Source organism: Herpailurus yagouaroundi, unplaced genomic scaffold, assembly GCF_014898765.1.
Source record: "Herpailurus yagouaroundi ecotype Mexico unplaced genomic scaffold, PumYag 199, whole genome shotgun sequence".
NCBI classification, from domain to species: Eukaryota; Metazoa; Chordata; class Mammalia; order Carnivora; family Felidae; genus Herpailurus; species Herpailurus yagouaroundi.
In genome coordinates this window covers 16,615,164-16,633,872 of record NW_024412430.1, presented here as the reverse complement: position 1 = coordinate 16,633,872, position 18,709 = coordinate 16,615,164, and the positions used below count along the sequence as shown (strand labels likewise).

The following is an 18,709-nucleotide window of genomic DNA, read 5'->3' as shown; positions in this document are numbered from 1 at the left end:
TGTAATAAAATGTAATAAAATGTAATAAAATGTAATAAAATGTAATATAATATAATATAATATAATATAATATAATATAATATAATATAATAAAATGGAGTAGGAAGCCCTGAAGGGGAAGCTCCCCCACATTACTACCTGCCCTAAGAAGCCTACATCACACTCCCTGACAGGAAGAGGCTTACTTTACACACCCCAGCAGAAGGAAGACTTGCTCCTGCCCAGCAAAACCCAGCCAATAAGGACTCCCAGAAAACCGCTCCTCCCAGCTTCCTCCTTTCTCTTATAAAAGTAAGCACTTTCCTCTGTTCTATGAAGTTGTCTGTGGTTCTCTAGAGTTTGCTGGTCCCAAACTGCCATTCCTCTGCTTTTCCTAAATAAAGTCATTTTGCTGATAAAATAACTGGCTCTTTTGTTTTTTTTTTTTTAATTTTTTTTTTTCAACGTTTATTTATTTTTGGGACAGAGAGAGACAGAGCATGAACGGGGGAGGGGCAGAGAGAGAGGGAGACACAGAATCGGAAACAGGCTCCAGGCTCTGAGCCATCAGCCCAGAGCCCGACGCGGGGCTCGAACTCACGGACCGCGAGATCGTGACCTGGCTGAAGTCGGACGCTTAACCGACTGCGCCACCCAGGCGCCCCTGGCTCTTTTGTTTTTTAAGGTCAACGCCACTTTACCAGGATTGCTTTTCCTCTAATTTCCAGTAACATGTCTCACATTCTTGTCTGAGACCTCATCAGAATGGCCTTTATCATACATATTTCTACCAACATTCTATTCAGATTACTTATGTATTCTCTAAGAATATTAAGACTTTCTCTATGGCTCTCCTCTTTTCTTTCTGAGTCCTCACCAGAATCCCCTTTAAAGGTCCGTTCACAGTAAGATAGGCTTTTTCTAACGTGTTCCTCAAAACCCAGTTCCGAAGCTACTTCTACATGTTTCGATATTTGTTACAGCAGTCCCCCACTTCTCAGTACCAACTTTTGAAGCAGTCCATTCAGGATGCTATAACAAAAATACCACAGACTAAGGGGCTTATAAACAACAGAAATTTCTCACAGTTCTGGAGGCTAGGAAACTCTTGGTTGCCTAATGAGCACCCATTTTCTAGTTCACAGAAACCCTCTTCTGATTCATCTTCTTACCATGTCCTCACATGGAAGAAGGGGTGACAGAGCTCTCTGGGGTCTCTTTTCTAAAGGCACTCATTCCACTGATAAGGGATCCACCCAATGACCTAATCACCTCTTGAAGGAACCAGCTCCAAATACCATCACATTAGAGGAATAGATTTCATCACCAACCTTAGGGAACCACAAACATTCAGTCTGTAGGACTAGCCCAAGGCAGATTTACCTTAAATGTACTCTAGTGACGTTCTCCTTTTATTATGTATGTAAGAACATACCCGTCAGTCATATAAGCATTTTAAAACACAAAGAATAATACATTATACATGTACATTAGAGTAGTATAATCAAAACAATGATCTATTAACAAGGAGAAAATATATGTTTTTGCATATTTACCACAAGCTTTAGAAGCAGCAACACAAATTTCTTCTGCAACATACTCCCCAGTTGGAAACTTCAGATATTCTCCATCAGCCTTCTCAAGAGAATGATAAAGATACACCTGTAGGAGTGGATCTATTTGCTTCACAGAATTAGCATTTCCAGGAATATCACCATTCTGATGTACAGGAGATACAGATACTCCTTCCATTTCCGTCATGGTAAGGCAAGCCATTCCCATGCAGAGTTTTTTCAGAACATTTGCCTATTAAGAAAAAACAATAACATTACAAAAGAAAGTGATACTGATAAAGCATCCCTCATGTACAAAGAAGCCTTCCCTGAAAGCACGACTCTGTTAAATTGGTAACTGAATAAATATCGTGTACTATGTACAAAGCACAGTGAGAGGCATTGAGATTATAAACTTCCTGTGGACAAGGCCTATAAAACTGAAGTTTACAACTTAACTGAGGAAACATAATACAGATATGTAATACTAACAAAATGAACAAACAAAATCAGTCACAGGTAACAGGAGAAGAGATCCAACTAGACAACATAAATTCAAAACAAACGAATTAGTGTGACAATTGCTTACTGGGGTCTGCAGGGGGTAAGTAACATTTCAAACTGGGTTTAAACTTACAAGTTTTATTAGAGGAGTTCATACACAGAGTTGACTCTGTACAACAGATTGGATTTATATGAACGGAAGATGTAGAATATTCCAGGAGAGTAGAACTGTGCTGAGAAATAGAAAGGTACAAGATACTCTAATTAATTGGGCCACAGTGCAGTATTTGAGCAGTTATGCCATTTAGGAAAGGACTAAAAGCAGAGATGAATATCTGTGGCAAAACTGCAACTACATACCCAGGATACATTTTTTCCTTCTTGAGAGGCCCAATTTGTTTAAGGAGAGCAACATACCCCCAAAGAACTGTACTTCCCCACAGATGAACAGCCACGTGAACTAGTTTCAACAAATGAGATTTAAGTGGAAGTTGCTGGGTGGTACTTCGAGAACCATTCCTTAAAAGAAAGCAGACCTGGCCTTCTTTTTTGTTTTTTAACTTTTTTAAGTTTATTTATTTGAGAGAGAGAGAAAGAGAGAGAGAGAGAGAGAGAGAAAGGGGCGAGTACAAGCAGGATAGGGGCAGAGAGAGAGGGAGAATCCCAAGCAGGCTCTGCACTGTCAGCACAGCCCGACATGGGGCTCAAACTCATGACCTGTGACATCATGACCTGAGTGGAAATCAAGAGCCGGACGTTCAACCATCTGAGCCACTCAGGTGCTCCACTGGACTCCTTTTTGCTTTTCTCTCTTCACTTTCTTCCTACCTGCCTCCGAGCAGGGTAGGGCAGTCACCTTAAAACCAGGAAGAAAATGCCAAGAGAATAAAAGACCTGGCAAACTTAAGCACCTGAATCAGTGTCAAGAATCACCTTTCTACCACAAGACATCTTATTATTTATAATTGAATGCGATCCTAACTGATAGAGTAAAGAATTAAGAAAAGTCTGAATGTCAGATCAAAGAATTTAAGGGGCATCTGGCTGGGCTTAGTCAGTAAAGCATGTGACTCTTTTATTATTTTTTTTAATGTGTATTTGAGAGACAGAGAGAGAGAACAAGCTGGGGGGGGGGGGGGGAGAGAGAGAGAGAGAAAGAATCCCACACAGGCTCTGTGCTGTCAGCATAGAGCCCGATGTGAGGCTCAAACTCACAAACTGTGAGATCATGACCTGAGCCAAAGTTGGACACTTAACTGAATGAGTCACGGAGGCTCCCACAAAGCATGTGACTCTCACTCTCAGGGTTGTGAGTTCAAGCCCCACATTGGGCACGGGGCCTACTTGAAAAAAAAAAAGGGATCAAAGAATATAAACTTTATCCTACAGTCAAATGATGAATTAAAAAGTGAAGTAGAAACAAAAGCTACGGCAATAGTCTACATAGTAGTAACATCCTTAATTGAAACAGCAATGGTTGAATGATGAATGGTAATATAACAGCAAGACTTCATGCAACCTGGTAACTGACTGAATCCAGAGGAAGCCAGGAGTCCAGTCATGGAATGAATAAGTCACAGGAATAAAAGGCACAGCACAGGGTATGAAGTCAGTGATATTGCAGTGAGCACAGCATAACACAGAGAGATGCTACTGATTCACTATTCTGTACACCTGATACTAATGCAACTCGAATAAAAGTATACTCAAATAAAAAATTTTTTAAGCCAGGGGTAAAAGACAATGGGAGGAATTCAAACTTGGAAGATCTATAATACCATTAATGGATATAAGGAAATGAAGACTTTGCCTCTTGACATTGGACATTGGACAAAGGAATAGAATAAGGACTACTCCTTTACACACTTTTGTTTAGAAATGGAAGCAGGACAATTACACCAGACTCTAGCTGGCAGCTAAAACATGAGATTGATATGTGTAAGATTTCCCCATAGACGCCCATTTAAATCATGAGCAGAGCTATGTGAAGGGAGAAGGAGAAAATAATGACAAACACACTCACACAGCATTTCTGAACGTCACTGTACTAAGTGCAGACATTAAAGGAAAGAAACATGATGATTAAGTGATGTGCAAGGTGAAATTTAGTTTATTTATTTAGTGCAAGGTGAAATCTATAACTAACTATAAGGACTTTATTATATTAAATACTAGAGTTAATACTTAGTTCTTCAAATATCATAGGACTTCTGGTGAGTAAAAACACAACAAAACAAGAAGCCGGCAACTGTTAAAACTGCAAGATTTTTGAAGTCCAAAAGCAACTGGATATACAAATTTAAACAATTTTAATTTGCTCAAAAATATAAAATTTTTAAAAATTTTCTTGTAACTTACTATACTCAAGTGCTGTCTCTTCTATACTCAATTACTGAAATTCATCTAAAATGAACTCTTAGCCATTAAGGGGCAAATTTGCAAGAATTTCATCAATTTGTGCTCACCATTGTTTTGGACCATATGCTTTCCTTCTGGACTTTTTTCTGCTGAAATGTATCTTTTAGCAGATCTCTCAGTGAGGCCTTAACAATTTTTAAGTTGCACTCTTATTTGAAAAAACCCTTTCCACTATATTGACAAAACTGTGAGATACTTAGCATATACAACATGATTGACACTGTATACACGGTGAAATGACTCCCCATCACTGAACCAACATATCCATCACCTCATGAAGTTACTTTTTTTTAAGTTCTCTTAGAAAATTTCAATTATACAATACAGAAAAATTTCAATTATGCAATACAATGTTCTCAACTATAGTCAATGTGTTATATTAGATTTTCAAAACTTATCTATCTTATAACCAAAAATCTATAGCCTTTTACCAATTTCTCCCAAATTCCAGTCCTTAGCAAGACTTTTCTACTATGTGCTTCTTAGAGTTAGACTTTTTTTTTTATTACACATGTAAGTGGTACCATGCAGTATCTGTCATTCTGACTTATTTTACTTGCCCCTAAGGTTCATCCATGTTGTTGCAAATAATGTTTATTCCTTTTTTAAGGCTGAATAATATTCACGTGTGTGTGTGTGTGTGTGTGTGTGTGTGTGTGTGTGTGTGTCTGTGCGTGTGTATACATACTTACTTCTTCCTTTCTGATTTGGATGCTCTTGATACAAACCCATATGCTTTACTGATAACAATTATAAAGTCTAGGAAAAACATCTTAAAAACACTGAAGGCATTGCCAAGCAAACAAAAGCAGATACAGCAACTACAGGGGATCTGACCCCTGAGAGAAAGAAAAACAGTGAAGGAGGTCCTCATTTACCCATATTTTTTTTTTAATGTGTATTTTATTTATTTTGAGAGAGATCAGGGGGCAGGCAGAGAGAGGGAGAGAAAGAATCCCACACTGACAGCATGGAGCCCAACATGGGGCTCAAACCCACGAACTGTGAGATCATGACCTGAGCCAAAATCACAAGTCTGATGCTTAACTGACTGGGCCACCCAGGTGCCCCCACATCTATCCATCTTTTATCCTAAGGAAACTACACAGTCTTTGTAGTACCCAATAGTTGCTGGAGAAAAGGACAGAGCTATTATATACAAAGCTGTAGTCTCGCTGGCTGGAAGAATCAGGGAACAAACTCTGGAGGTGGTAAACAGATAGAAACTGAAGGCAGAAATCCTGGAAAGAAAAAGAGTCTTTTTTTTTTTAATTTTTTTAATGTTTATTTATTCTTGAGACAGGGGGTGGGAAGGAGGGGCAGAGAGAGAGGGAGACACAGAATCTGAAGCAGGCTCCAGGCTCCAAGTTGTCAGCACAGAGCCCGACGTGGGGCTCAAACCCATGAACCGTGAGATCATGACCTGAGCTGAAGTTGGACGCTCAAATGACTGAGCCACCCAGGTACCCCAGAAAAAAAGAGAATCTTGAGGGGCTCACTCCTGTATTCCCATGCATGGGATGAAAACCCAAAAAGCCCAGGGAGAGGCAACAACTAAAAATCTAAAAGATATAGGAAGAGATTTCAATAGCTATCTGATTCTGGAGAATCAGAGTTTGGATGTAGAAGGAATTGGTAAATATTTCAGGCTTTTCACTGAACCTCCAGAAAAAAACCGCACTTGAGGAATAAGAACCATATATCAGAAATAAGGGCAAAACTGAAATGGACAGTCCTAACAAAGCCTAAAACTAAGTCTCCACAGGATCAAGGTAAAGTCCCTGCTAGAACAAAGCCCTACACTTCAAAGAAAGACTAAAATCCACACTGCCCAGAGTTTGTACAAGATATCATCCACAAGAGACAACAGTCAAGTGAAATCTATTTAACATAAAGAAAAATGTGATGTAGAGTCAAGAGATAAAATATACAGAAATGGGACTGACAGCAAACCAAAATGTTGGATTTTTTAAAATGTGTTTACTACGATACACATGCAAAAGAATCAAAGATAAATGCATGAAGACATAGAAATCATATGACCTATACAATATTGAGCAATCTAACACATGTGAACAAGACAGAAGATAATATTTGGAAAAATACTGGCTAAGTTTTTTCTAAATTTGAAAAAAATCAAACCATGAATAAAATCGTTCATGTAGCTCCATTCAGTAAAATCCCCATATAGTCATATCATAGTCAAACTGCCAAAAATCATAGAGAAAAGTCTTAAAAGTAGCCACTTACATACAGAAGAGCTAAGATAAGACATACAACTGACATCTCATCAGAAACAATAGAGACCAGAAGACAACATGCTGCTAGGGAGGAAAAGGAGCTAAAATTTGAACCTAAAATTCTATAGTCCACAAAAAAAACCTTTAAAACTTAAGCTAAACAAATATATTTTCAGATAAATGGATACTGGGAGTACACATCAACAACAACAACAACAAAAAACTTTAAGAAATGCTTTAAAAAAAAGTCCTCTGAATTACAGGCAAATGATAAGTGATGCAAATTCAGATTTGTAGAAAGGAATGAAGAAGTCAAAAACAGTAACTATGTGGGTAACTATAACATTCCATTTTTCTTCCCTTTCTTGAATTACTTAAAAGACAATTAACAATTGTTTAAAAACATAATGATAATAACATATGGTAAAACTTGTAATAGATGTAAAAGCAAAAGATATGACAACGGTAGCCAAAAGGACGGAAAGGAGTAAAATAAAAAGTTTATGTGAATAAATTCATGATAGCTTGGAAAAATAAGAAACAGTGCTATCAGCAAAATCAGAAAGAATTTTGAAGAACTGATGGAAGATAAAAAGTAGACAGGAACAGATGGCAAAGAAAACAAAGTGTAGGAAATAAATAGATTCTATTTAAAATACACACAGAAGAAGGCTTTTAATAAGCATTAAAGTTTTCTGCACACACATACAAAAAGAATAAATATGCCAAGATAATCAAGGATGACCACACACTGGAGGTGAAGGGGGATAGGAAGAAAGCATAAAAGAGGAGGACAAAAATGAACAGCAAAACTAACACCAGAAGAAACAAATACAGGGAAGAGAATATTTTGAAAAATTCTCCTTGGGGATTGCCTACGTGGCTCAGTCAGTTAAGTGTCCAACTCTTGAGTTCAGCTCAGGTCACGATCTCAGGGTTGGAAGATCAAGCCCACATTGGGCTCCGAGCTGGGCTGGGCATGGAGCCTGCTTGGTATATTCTTCCCCCCCCCCCCTTTCTTCCCCTCCCTCTCTCTGCCCTTCCCCCTGCTTGCAGGCACACGTGCTCTCTGTAAGTAAGTAAATAAATAAATAAATAATGAAATGAAATAAAATAAAATAAATAAAAATTCTCCTTGGTATCCTCAGAGAGATTCAGAATTTTTGAAAACATAAAGCATCATTAGATGATCACTAAAAAGGAGAAGAGAATGAAAATAGTTAAGTTTAAAAAAAATGACAATTCAATGGAAACACTGAATAACACAACTGGAGACCAAATAATTTGGAAGACAAAGTCAAGACAAACTCCCAGTTTCCTAGATCAAGAGAAAGAAATATGAACAAAAACTAAATAGGGAGCATCAATCCAGGAACTCCAAGAGCTCTAGACGGCAGAAAAAAGAAAACAGACCAGAATAAAACATTTAAGAATAAAAGAAGAAATTTCATTGGTGTTAGAGATGCCTACATTCATATTAAAATAATCTTCTGAGAAGAGATAGTTTAAAGAACGCTTAACTCATAGAAGTCAAAATAAAGGGTCAGAACACCAAAGATGGTAAGGAAACTCTACTCAGAACTTCTGCCTATATATATAAATACAGCTGATGAAAACACACATGCACTGAGATTGGTCTATCTTGAAATTCATAAACTCTAAATTCAAATGGGCCTTTAGTGCTGTGCACCTACAATCTACTATTTATTACTTTATTTCCTTCATCTATGTACTCTCCCACTTTTCTAATCAACTACCTCATACCTTATCCTTACTCCTCTACCACCAAAGCTGCCATTCCAACTCTTACTTTCCACTCCCTATATTTCACTGAAAAATACAATCAAAAGAGGACACCAACAATGCATCCTTTTCAAATGTACCTGGAAAATTTCTGAAAACAAACATGTTCTACCATAAAGCAATTGCCAATAAATACTAAAGGAATATATTAAAAATATGAACAAATGGAGCAAGCAACCATTTTATCTATATAAGACCCATAATGTTGGTTTAATGTTGCATATACTATGATTAATTTATGTAATTCTTTTTTTTTTTAATGTTTATTTTTGAGAGAGACAGAGAGACAGAGAGACAGAGACAGAGAGACGGAGCACAAACAGGGGAGGGGCAGAGACAGGGAGATATAGAATCTGAAGCAGGCTCCAGGCTCTGAGCTGTCAGCATGGAGGCCGATGCGGGGCTCAAACTCATGAACCATGAGCCAAAGTCGGACGCTTAACTGACTGAGCCACCCAGGCGCCCCTAATTTATGTAATTCTTAAAAATATTGAAGAAATAACAACATTAGAGGATAACATAAAAAAGTGAAAGCGACCTTAATCACTACCTACTCTTTTTATTCTCTGAAACAACACTCCTGGTTTAATAAGAATTAATAAAGAAGTGCTTTAAAGTGCAAAATAGGAAGGACATAAGATAATCAGTAACACTCAATACTCTGTAAAATCATGTCATCCTTAATAACTTCAGTAAAAAAGAAAAAATATATTAAAAAATACAAAGCTCTTCCGATTCTGTGTCTCCCTCTTTCTCTGCCCCTCCCCCGTTCATGCTCTGTCTCTCTCTGTCCCAAAAATAAATAAAAAACATTGAAAAAAAAATTAAAAAAAAAAAATACAAAGCTCTGCATTTGAACTGATGTAAACTTACTAACAGTGTTCAAATCATAAAAATCTATTATGGAAACTATGACGACTTACAAAAGTATCACGACATGTACTTTTTTATCTTTATTTATTTATTTTGAGAGAGAGAGAGTAAGAGCATGCAAGCAGGAGAGAGGCAGAGACAGGGAGCAAGAGAGAGAGAATCCCAAGGAAGCATCCTGTTGACAGCAGAGAGCCCAACATGGGGCTCGATCTCATCAGTCGGGGCTTCATCTCATCAACCGGAGCTTGCTCTCAACCCTGAGATCATGACCTGAACTGAAATCAAGAGTCAGGCACTTAAGTGACTGAGCCATCCACGTGCCTCCACAACATGTACTTATTAACCAGTATGTTCTCTTATCACAATGAGATTAAACTAAAAATCAATAACAAAAATGATTAGAAAATTCCCACATATTCAGAAATTTAGCAACACACTTTTAAAGAGCAAATGGTGTAAAGAAGAAATAAAAAAATACTTTAATTTAAAAATGGTAAAAATATTAAAGAAATGCAATAAAAGTGTTTACTAGGATATTTAGTCTTAAACTCATATGTGAGAAAAGAAGGTTAAACAAAATATAGAATGAGCTTTTATACCAAGAAATTAGGAAAAGAACAACAAATTAAGCTAAGAACTACAGAAGGACAAATATTTAAGAGCAGAAATCAGTGCGGGGGAACAAAAAGAAAAACAAAAAGTTGGCTTTTAAAAAAAGCCATTAATACAACTGCTAAAACACTAAAATGATTGATTTTTTTAAAAGAGAGAAAATAAAGGGCCAATATCAAGAATTGGAAAGTAGACATCATTAGCAGAGCTTACAATATTAAAAATATGTTTTTTTAATTTTTTTTAATGTTTATTTATTTTTTTGAGACAGAGAATGAACAGGGGAGGGTCAGAGAGAGAGGGAGACACAGAATCCGAAACAGGCTCCAGGCTCCGAGCTGTTGGCACAAAGCCCGACGCGAGACTCAAACTCACAGACCGCAAGATCATGACCTGAGCCGGAGTTGGACGCTCAACTGACTGAGCCACCCAGGCTCCCCAAAATATATAGGTTTTTTAAATTTATTTTTATTTATTTCAAGAGAGAGATGGAGAACAAGCAGGGGAGGGGTACAGAGAGAGGGAGACAGAATCCCAAGCAGCTCCACACTGTCTGCTCAGAACCCAATGCGGGACTCCAACTCACAAACCATAGTAAGATCATGACCTGAACCGAAATCAAAGAGTCAAATGCTTAACTGACTGAGCCACCCAGAAACCCTGAGATTGACATTATTACTATCAATGGTTGCCAGTAGGGGAAACCAAGGTAGAGAGAAGTTAAGGAAGGTAACTTGAACCCATGAACCATGACATCATGACCTGAGCCAAAATCAAGAGTCAGATGCTTAATCGACTGAGCCACCCAGGTGTCCCTAAAAATATATGTCAATATAGGAACATCCTCCAATAAGCTTGAAATATGTGAAAAAAGATTTTCTCAAACACACTTTATCAAAATGGACAAAGGAAGGAAAAAACACTGAAAAAGGAAGAAAGATATAATTTCAAACTTTTAACATTCATTAAGTAAATTGAATATTTAACTTAAAACCTTTCCACAAAGAAAATTCATTGCCTATTGACTTTCTTAGTGAATTTTTCCAGACATCTGAAGAATGAAAAAAGAGCTTACACAAACTATTTCAGTAAATAGAAATTACAAAACACTTTTCCACATATTTTAAGAGTACAGTATGAACATAATACCAAAATGTAATAAAGTTGTGACAAGGAAAGAAAATTATATGTAAATATTTCCTACAAACATATATGAAAAAAATAATGAACAAAATACTAGCAAATTAAATTTAGTAATATTTTAGAGACTAACAAATCTTAACCGGGTTAGTGTACCCCAAAAAAGCAAAGCTATTTTAACATTAAAATATCAATCAACAGAATTTATCATATTATTAGAATACATGAGAAAGTAACATATGATCATTTCGATAAGTGTAGAAACTAACTCTAATAATGTTCAACAATGGTTTGTGATTAGACACTCTCAGCTAACTAGCTATAAAAGCATACTTCCTCATTCTTATAAAAAATAACTATAAAAGAACTTAAAATACTTAATGGTTAAATATTGATCTCATGCTTCTTGAATTCAAAAACTTAATTAGCATGACTATAATCATGACTTCCACTTAATATTTTATTTTATCTTCATTTTATTTTATTTTATTTTTTGGAGAGAGAGCACAAGCGGGAGAGAGGGGCAAAGGAAGAGAGAGAGAATCTTAAGCAGGCTCCATGCTCAGCACAGAGCCTGTTGTGGGGCTCAATCCCACGACCACAGGATCACAACTGGAGCCAAAGCCAACAATGAAACATTCAAGTGACTGAGCCACCTAGGCACCCATAAATTTTTTTTTTTTTTTAGAGAGCAAGCACGCACATAAATGGCAGAGAGTGGCAGAGGGAGGGAGAGAGAGAAGGAGAGAGAGAATCTCAAGCAGGCTCCACACTTAGCACAGAGCCCAACTTGGGGCTCAATTCCACAACCCTGGGATCAACCTGAGCTGAAATCAAGTGTCAGGTTGCCCATCACTCAACATTTGAGTGGAGGTACTGGCCAGCACAATAAAGCAAGAAAATGAAATAAAAGGTATAATGATTACAAAGGAGGAAGTAAAACTGATATATTCACAGATGATATGACTATGTATGCAGAAAAATTTTAAGAATATAACAATTACTAAATGAAGTTAGAAAGGATAGTGCATACAAAATCAATATACAAAATTTAATTGATTTTCATATACCAGAAACAAATTTAAAAATGAAGATGATTAAAAACAGCATCATTAACAATAGTAACAGAGAGTCAAGTGTTTAGGAATAAATCTACTAAAATATCTGTAATAACTCTAATAAAAACTATAAAACACTGCTAGAAAAAATAAAGGCCAGTTAAATAATGGAAGAATAGAACATACAGATATAAGAGTATAGAAAAACTGGGGGTGCTTGGATGGCTCAGTAGGTTAAGTGTCTGACTTTGGCTCAGGTCATGATCTCCCAGTTCAGAGCTTGAGCCTCCCACTGGGCTCCACACTGCCAGTGTGGAGCCTGCTTGGCATTCTTGCTCTCTCTGCCCCTCCCTCACTTGCACTTTATCTCTCAAAACAAATAAACTTTAAAAAAAAAAAAAAGACTATAGGAAAACTCAATATTGCTCAGGTAGCAACTCTTCTCCAAATTGATATATAGAGTCAACACGGTCCCAATTAAAATCCTAGCAGCTTATGTTATGGGAATTTACAAGTTAATATCTGCACGGAAAACAAAGGATTACAAGAGTCAAAACAATCTAGAAGAGCCAACTGGAAGGATTTACATTACCAGACATCAAGATTTACTGTGAAGTTAGTATAATTAAGTCAATTTGGTATTGGCATAAATACAGAAAAATAAGACTCTCTCTTAAAAACTGAGAATAAACTGAGGGTTGATGGGGGATGGGAGGGAGGAGAGGGTGGGTGATGGGCATTGAGGAGGGCACCTGTTGGGATGAGCACTGGGTGTTGGATGGAAACCAGTTTGACAATAAATTTCATATTTAAAAAAAACATAGAAAAATAGACCAAAGGAACAAATAGAGCTGAGAAAAATATCCTCACATAAGATAACCTAACTGAAAACAAATATGGTCAACTGCATTTTGGTGGAAATGTCAGTCTTTTCAGTAAAAGTATGGCAGTCAATGGCTATTAAGTGGCAAGAAGAAAAAGCAATCTTGACCTCCAACTTACACCAATACCCAAAAATATTAATTTGAGATAACCAACCAATAAGTAAAAGGTCATATAATATTCCAGAAAAAAATATCTTCATGACAGCTTTTAAAACAGGACATTAAAAAAAAACTACAATAAATAGATGTATATATTAGACTTCTCATATGCATGTAATAATAGTTTCAAGTCACATGAAGCAGAAAAGTAAAGAAAGAAATAGGCAAAACAACTCTAATAGCTAGAAATTTTAATACTTCTCTGTCAGGAATTAACAGAAGTAAAACAGATGAAAAAAATAAGAATATTGAAGATCCAGGGGCATGGGTGACTCAGTCAGTTAAGCGTCCAGCCCTTGATTTCGGCTCAGGTCATGATCTCCCAGTTTGTGAGTTCGAGCTTCGCACTGGGTTCTGCACTGACAGCACAGAGTCTGCTTGGAATTTTCTCTCCTCCTCTCTCTGCCACTCCCTCACTCATTCTCTCTCTCTCTCAAAAAGAAATAAACTTAAAAAAAAAAGAATACTGAAGACCTGAACATCATTAACCAACTAAACATTTACATCACAATATACTTAATAACTGCAGAATGTACATCATTTTCAAGTGTAAATGGAATAATGGAATAAATGGAATACTAAGTTATATCATATGCCAGTCTAGTCTATAAATTAAGACTCCGTTTCCTTTGCTGTACAGAAGCTTTTTTTTTTTTTTTTTTTTTTTTTTGTAGTCCCAACCATTTATCTTTGCTTTTCTTTCCCTTGCCTCACGAGACATATATAGAAAAATACTGCTACAGCTGATGCTGGAGAAATTACTGCCTGCACTCTCTTCAAGGATTTGCACGGTTTCAGGTCTCACATTTTGATCTTTAATCCATTTTGAGTTTATTTTTGTGTATGGTGAAAGTGGTCTGCTTCAGTCTTTTCCATGTAGCTGGCCAGTTTTCCCAACGCCATTTGTTGAAGACACTGTCTTTTTCTCATTGTATATTCTTTCCTTCTCTGTCAAAGATTAATTAACCACATAATTGTGGGTTTATTTTTGGGTTTCCTGTTCTATTCGATTGATCTATAGGTCTATCTTTATACCAGCACCATGTTTTCATTACTACAGCTTCATAGTATACCTTGAAATCTGGGAGAAGGATGCCACCAGTTTTGTTCTTTTTTTTCAAGATTGCTTTGTCTATGCAAGGTCTTCTGTGGTTCCAAAGAAATTTAAGAATTGTTTATTTGAGTTCTTTGAAAAATGCTGTTGGTATTTTGATAGGGGTTGCATTAAATCTATATATTGCTTTGGGAAGTATGGACATTTTAACAATATTTGCTCTTCCAACCCATGAGCATGGAATGTCTTCCCACCTCTTTGCATCATCTTCAATTTCTTTCATCAGTGTTTTACGGTTTCATAGTACAGATCTTTCACCTCTTTGGTTAAGTTTATTCTTAGGTATTTTCTTATTTTTTGGTGCATCTATAAATGGAATGTTTTCTTAATTTTAGTTACTGCTGCTTCATTATTAGCATATAGGAACACAGCAGATTTCTGTCCATTGTTTTTACATCCTGTGACTTTACTGAATTTAGTTATCAGTTCTAGTAGTTTTTGTTGGCATTTTTAGGGTTTTCTATACATAGTAGCAAGTCATCTGCCAAGAGTTAGAGTTTTGCTTCTTCCTTAGCAATTTGGATGCCTTTTACTTCTTTATGTTGTCTGACTGCTGTGGCTAGGACTTCCAGTACTATGTTGAATAAAAATGGTGAGAGTGTATATCCTTGTCTTGTTCGTGACCTTAGAGGTAAAACTCTCAGTTTTTCACCACTGAGGTGGCTGTGTGTTTTTCATATAAAGCCTTTATTATGTTGAGGTATGTTCCCTCTAGACCTACTTTGCAGAGAATTTTTATCATAAATGGATATTGTATTTTGTCAAATGCTTTCTCTGTGTCTATTGAAGTGATCTCACGGATTTTATCCTTTCTCTTACTAATGTAATATATCACACTGGTTGTTCTGTAAATATTTCACCACGCTTACATTCCAGGAATAAATCCCACTTGGCCATGGTGTATGATTTTTCCAATGTATTGTTGGATTCGGTTTCCTAAAATTTTGTTAAGGATTTTTACATCTATATTCATGAAAGATAGTGGCCTATAGCTCTCTTTTTTGGGGACGTCTTTTTCTGGTCTTGGTATCAGGGTGACAATGGCCTCAATGACGTTTTCCTTCCTCTTCTTTTTTTGGGGGAACAGCCTGAGAACAATAGGTATTAACCCAAAAAGTTTGACAGAATTCACCTGTGAAGAAATCTGCTCCTAGACTTTTGTTTCGGGAAGTTTTTTGATTACTGAATCAATTTCATTGCTGGTAACTGTTCTGTTGAAATTTTCTATTTCTTCCTGCTTCAGTTTTGGTAGGTTATAGGTTTTTAGGAATTTATCCATTTTTTTCTAGATTGTCCAATTTATTGGCATAGACAGGTTTTCATAATATTCAGTTTTCATAATATTGATATTGTGTTACAATTCTTTGTATTTCTGTGGTGTTGATTGTTATTTCTCCTCTTTCATTACTAATACTGTTTATTCAAGTTCTCTCTCTCTCCCTCTCTCTCTCTCTCTCTTTTGATGATTTCTGGCTACAGGCTTACCAATTTTGTTGATCTTTTCAAAGAACCAGCTCAGGTCATGATCTCACAGTTGAAGAGTTCAAACCCTGCATCAGGCTCTGTGCTGACAGCTCAGAGCCCAGAGCCTGCGTCGGATTCTGTGTCTCCCTCTGCCTCTGCCCCTTCCCCAGGCTCACTCGCTCTCTCTCTCTCTTTCAAAAATAAAAATAAACATTAAAATAATAATTGAAATTTCTCAATAATTTCTCCAAAGAAAATGGAGAAAACAATTTTATACTTTATTTCTTGGCTATTGGAGAAATAAATAAAAATGTTATTACATAGTAAAAAAAATAATAAGAGAAGAAAAACTGTTAAAAAATAAAATTTTTGAAATACAGCTAATGTGATGTTTAAAGGGAAATGTGTATTTTAAGTACTTATGTTAAGAAAGATGATCTGGCATCAATGATCTTCCTAAGTAGCTAGAAAAAGAAACCAGAGAAAAGAGAAGAAAGTAGTAATGAAGAGCAGAGAAAACAGAGAAAATCAATAAAACAAAAAGTTAGTTTTAGAAAAAGATTAATAAGATTTATATCTCTAAGTAGAATGATCAAAAATGAAAGAAAAAAAAAACACATGAGTTATCAATAGCAGGAATAAAAGCCGAATATCACTACAGATCTTATAGATACTAAGTGGAAAAGGGATTACAATGATTTATACCGGTAATTTTAAGAAAACTGATATAGAAAGAAACAGAAAACATGAATTGTATCATACATATATCTGTTCAATAAATCAAATTTTTCATTAAAAATCTATCCACAAAGAAAACGCCAGGCCAAATCACTTCACTGGTAAAGTCTGCCAAAATTTAAGGACAAAATAATACCAATTCTATACAAACTCTTACCAAAAACAGAGAAGCAGGAAATACTTCCCAAATTATTTTATTTTATAATCATTACTCTGATGTCAAAGCTAGATGTGAGTATCACAAAAGGCAAATGTTTCTCAAGAACATAGCAAAACAATAGAACATGGAACCAGTAACACATAAAAAAGTCAGAAAATCAAGACCAAGAGGGGTTAATCCCAGGAATGCAGTTGAGAATGATGTCTAAATACAATTTCTCACTATTCCCATTCACACAGATTCTAGTTTTGCTTCTTCAATTTAAAACAAAAATGTATGGTTAAGGGCAAAATGTACAGTATGTGAATTACATCTCAATAAAACTGTTTTTTTAAAAGTACATCTATCCTTAGAAGAAACATAGAAAATGTAAAACAATTCCCCCAGATAGCTGTTAGCATCAAAACAAAGTTTTGTTGTCTTTACCTCTTCTCATTCCTACTTTAGTTTGATCAGTTTCTACCAGATATCTGGCTACCCAAACATACTTTTAAAGTTCACATTTGGCCAATTATATCTAATGCAATACCTCCCTAAACCATAATCAAACATCCAAGTATAGCGACAGCCAAGAAAAGTTACATAACATGAATTGCACAAGGGCAGAGAAAGTCCAATTTGAGCTTCTTGTCAATGGTATTGGGAACATCATGTCTTCAACAGAAATCATCAGTTAGTAAAAATTTGGATCTACTTATCAGCAACTATTGTTTAAAAAAGGGCTTGGATATTTTTTATCAGACAGAAATTCCTATGGTAATGACAAAGAAACGTTGGCTAAGAACTACGGTAGGAGGATGCTTCAGGCATAATGTACCTACTCTTCTGTTTCCCTACATTCCTCAAAGGCTAAACTAACATATGAGGAAAGACAGCTAAAAAGGGAACAGCAAGAAGTATCAATTATTTTTTAGTCTCATCTACTTTTAAGTTATTTGTCAGTTTAAGAAATTGGCTTTATTATATATACACTCCCATCTAAAGTAAGAGGGCCTTTTTCTAAAAACCCATGTTTTGGTGTCAGTATTATTTCCCTTAGTTTTTGCTTCTATCACCTCTTTCATTAAGTAGGATTTTTCTTTGATATGATATTATTTAAAAAATAAATTTTTTTTAAAGTAGGCTCCATGCCCAATGTGGGGCTTGAACTCACAACCCTGAGATCGAGAGTTGTATGCCCTACTGACTGAGCCAGCCAGGTGCCCCTAAAAATGTCTTAATTAGCCTCTAGGCTAACGTTAAAACCACTTTGATATACATTTCATAAAACATTTTAGTACTGATTGCTAATTGCTAATATCTGGAATATATTTAATTAATCTGTTGGAAGTTAGCTATATTTCCTTTAAGTGTATGTTGGTTTCCATTATTCGCTATTAATTATAAAGAATTAAAAGTAGAAAAAAATCACTTAAAACTTAAAACCAATGTTCACAGAATGAAGCCGATTTTGGAAAGTATACCACAGTGATCTATAACTGTCATAGAAATTTCCTGGTGATACAGTAAAATATAAAATTCTACTTTATGAATCCTTAATAAAAGAAGATAAAATGTCTTTATACTGCACTTACTCATATATTTCCCTTCTCTTTACAAAGATATTTTAGGAGTAATTCAGCCAAAATGTAGATAAAACAGGTATGTATTAGATTTGTTAACTTAAGAGAAATTCTGGAATTTTTAAACTTGCTCGCTCATGTCAAATTTTCTAGTCTAAATGTATTCCATCACTTTTCTGTTTACATATTATTGTATCACCTGACTTTATCACAACTTACTTAATACTCATTTACACATTCAACATTTTCCAAAAGAGACCATCCTTTGCCTTAAAAGCTCTTCATCTGAAGGGAAAGGAAATAATGTGGACAGATATAAAACAATACATAAAGTGTTGCAGGAACTGTAATATTCGAATACACAGGGGGAAAAGGACAGGACTGTATACCACATAGGTTTACCACATAAACCTACCTTAATTACCAACTGGACATTCAGAGAAAGGGA

At 35.8% G+C, this 18,709-nt stretch overlaps 1 protein-coding gene across 5 annotated transcripts in view; it reads right to left on the bottom strand.

Annotated features, from left to right (window-relative positions):
• The window catches only part of JAK2 (Janus kinase 2), a 117,073-nt gene that overhangs the window by 75,720 nt on the left and 22,644 nt on the right, over window positions 1–18,709 (bottom strand). For 4 of the 5 annotated variants that reach the window (XM_040449482.1, XM_040449484.1, XM_040449485.1 and 1 more), the window contains exon 2: window positions 1,536–1,785. In XM_040449482.1, the coding sequence (XP_040305416.1) occupies window positions 1,536–1,761 (226 nt within the window). In that variant the 5' untranslated portion in view covers window positions 1,762–1,785. Of the gene's footprint in view, window positions 1–1,535; window positions 1,786–2,169; window positions 2,249–18,709 lie in introns of those variants that run through there. The other variant, XM_040449483.1, reaches the window with a different exon arrangement.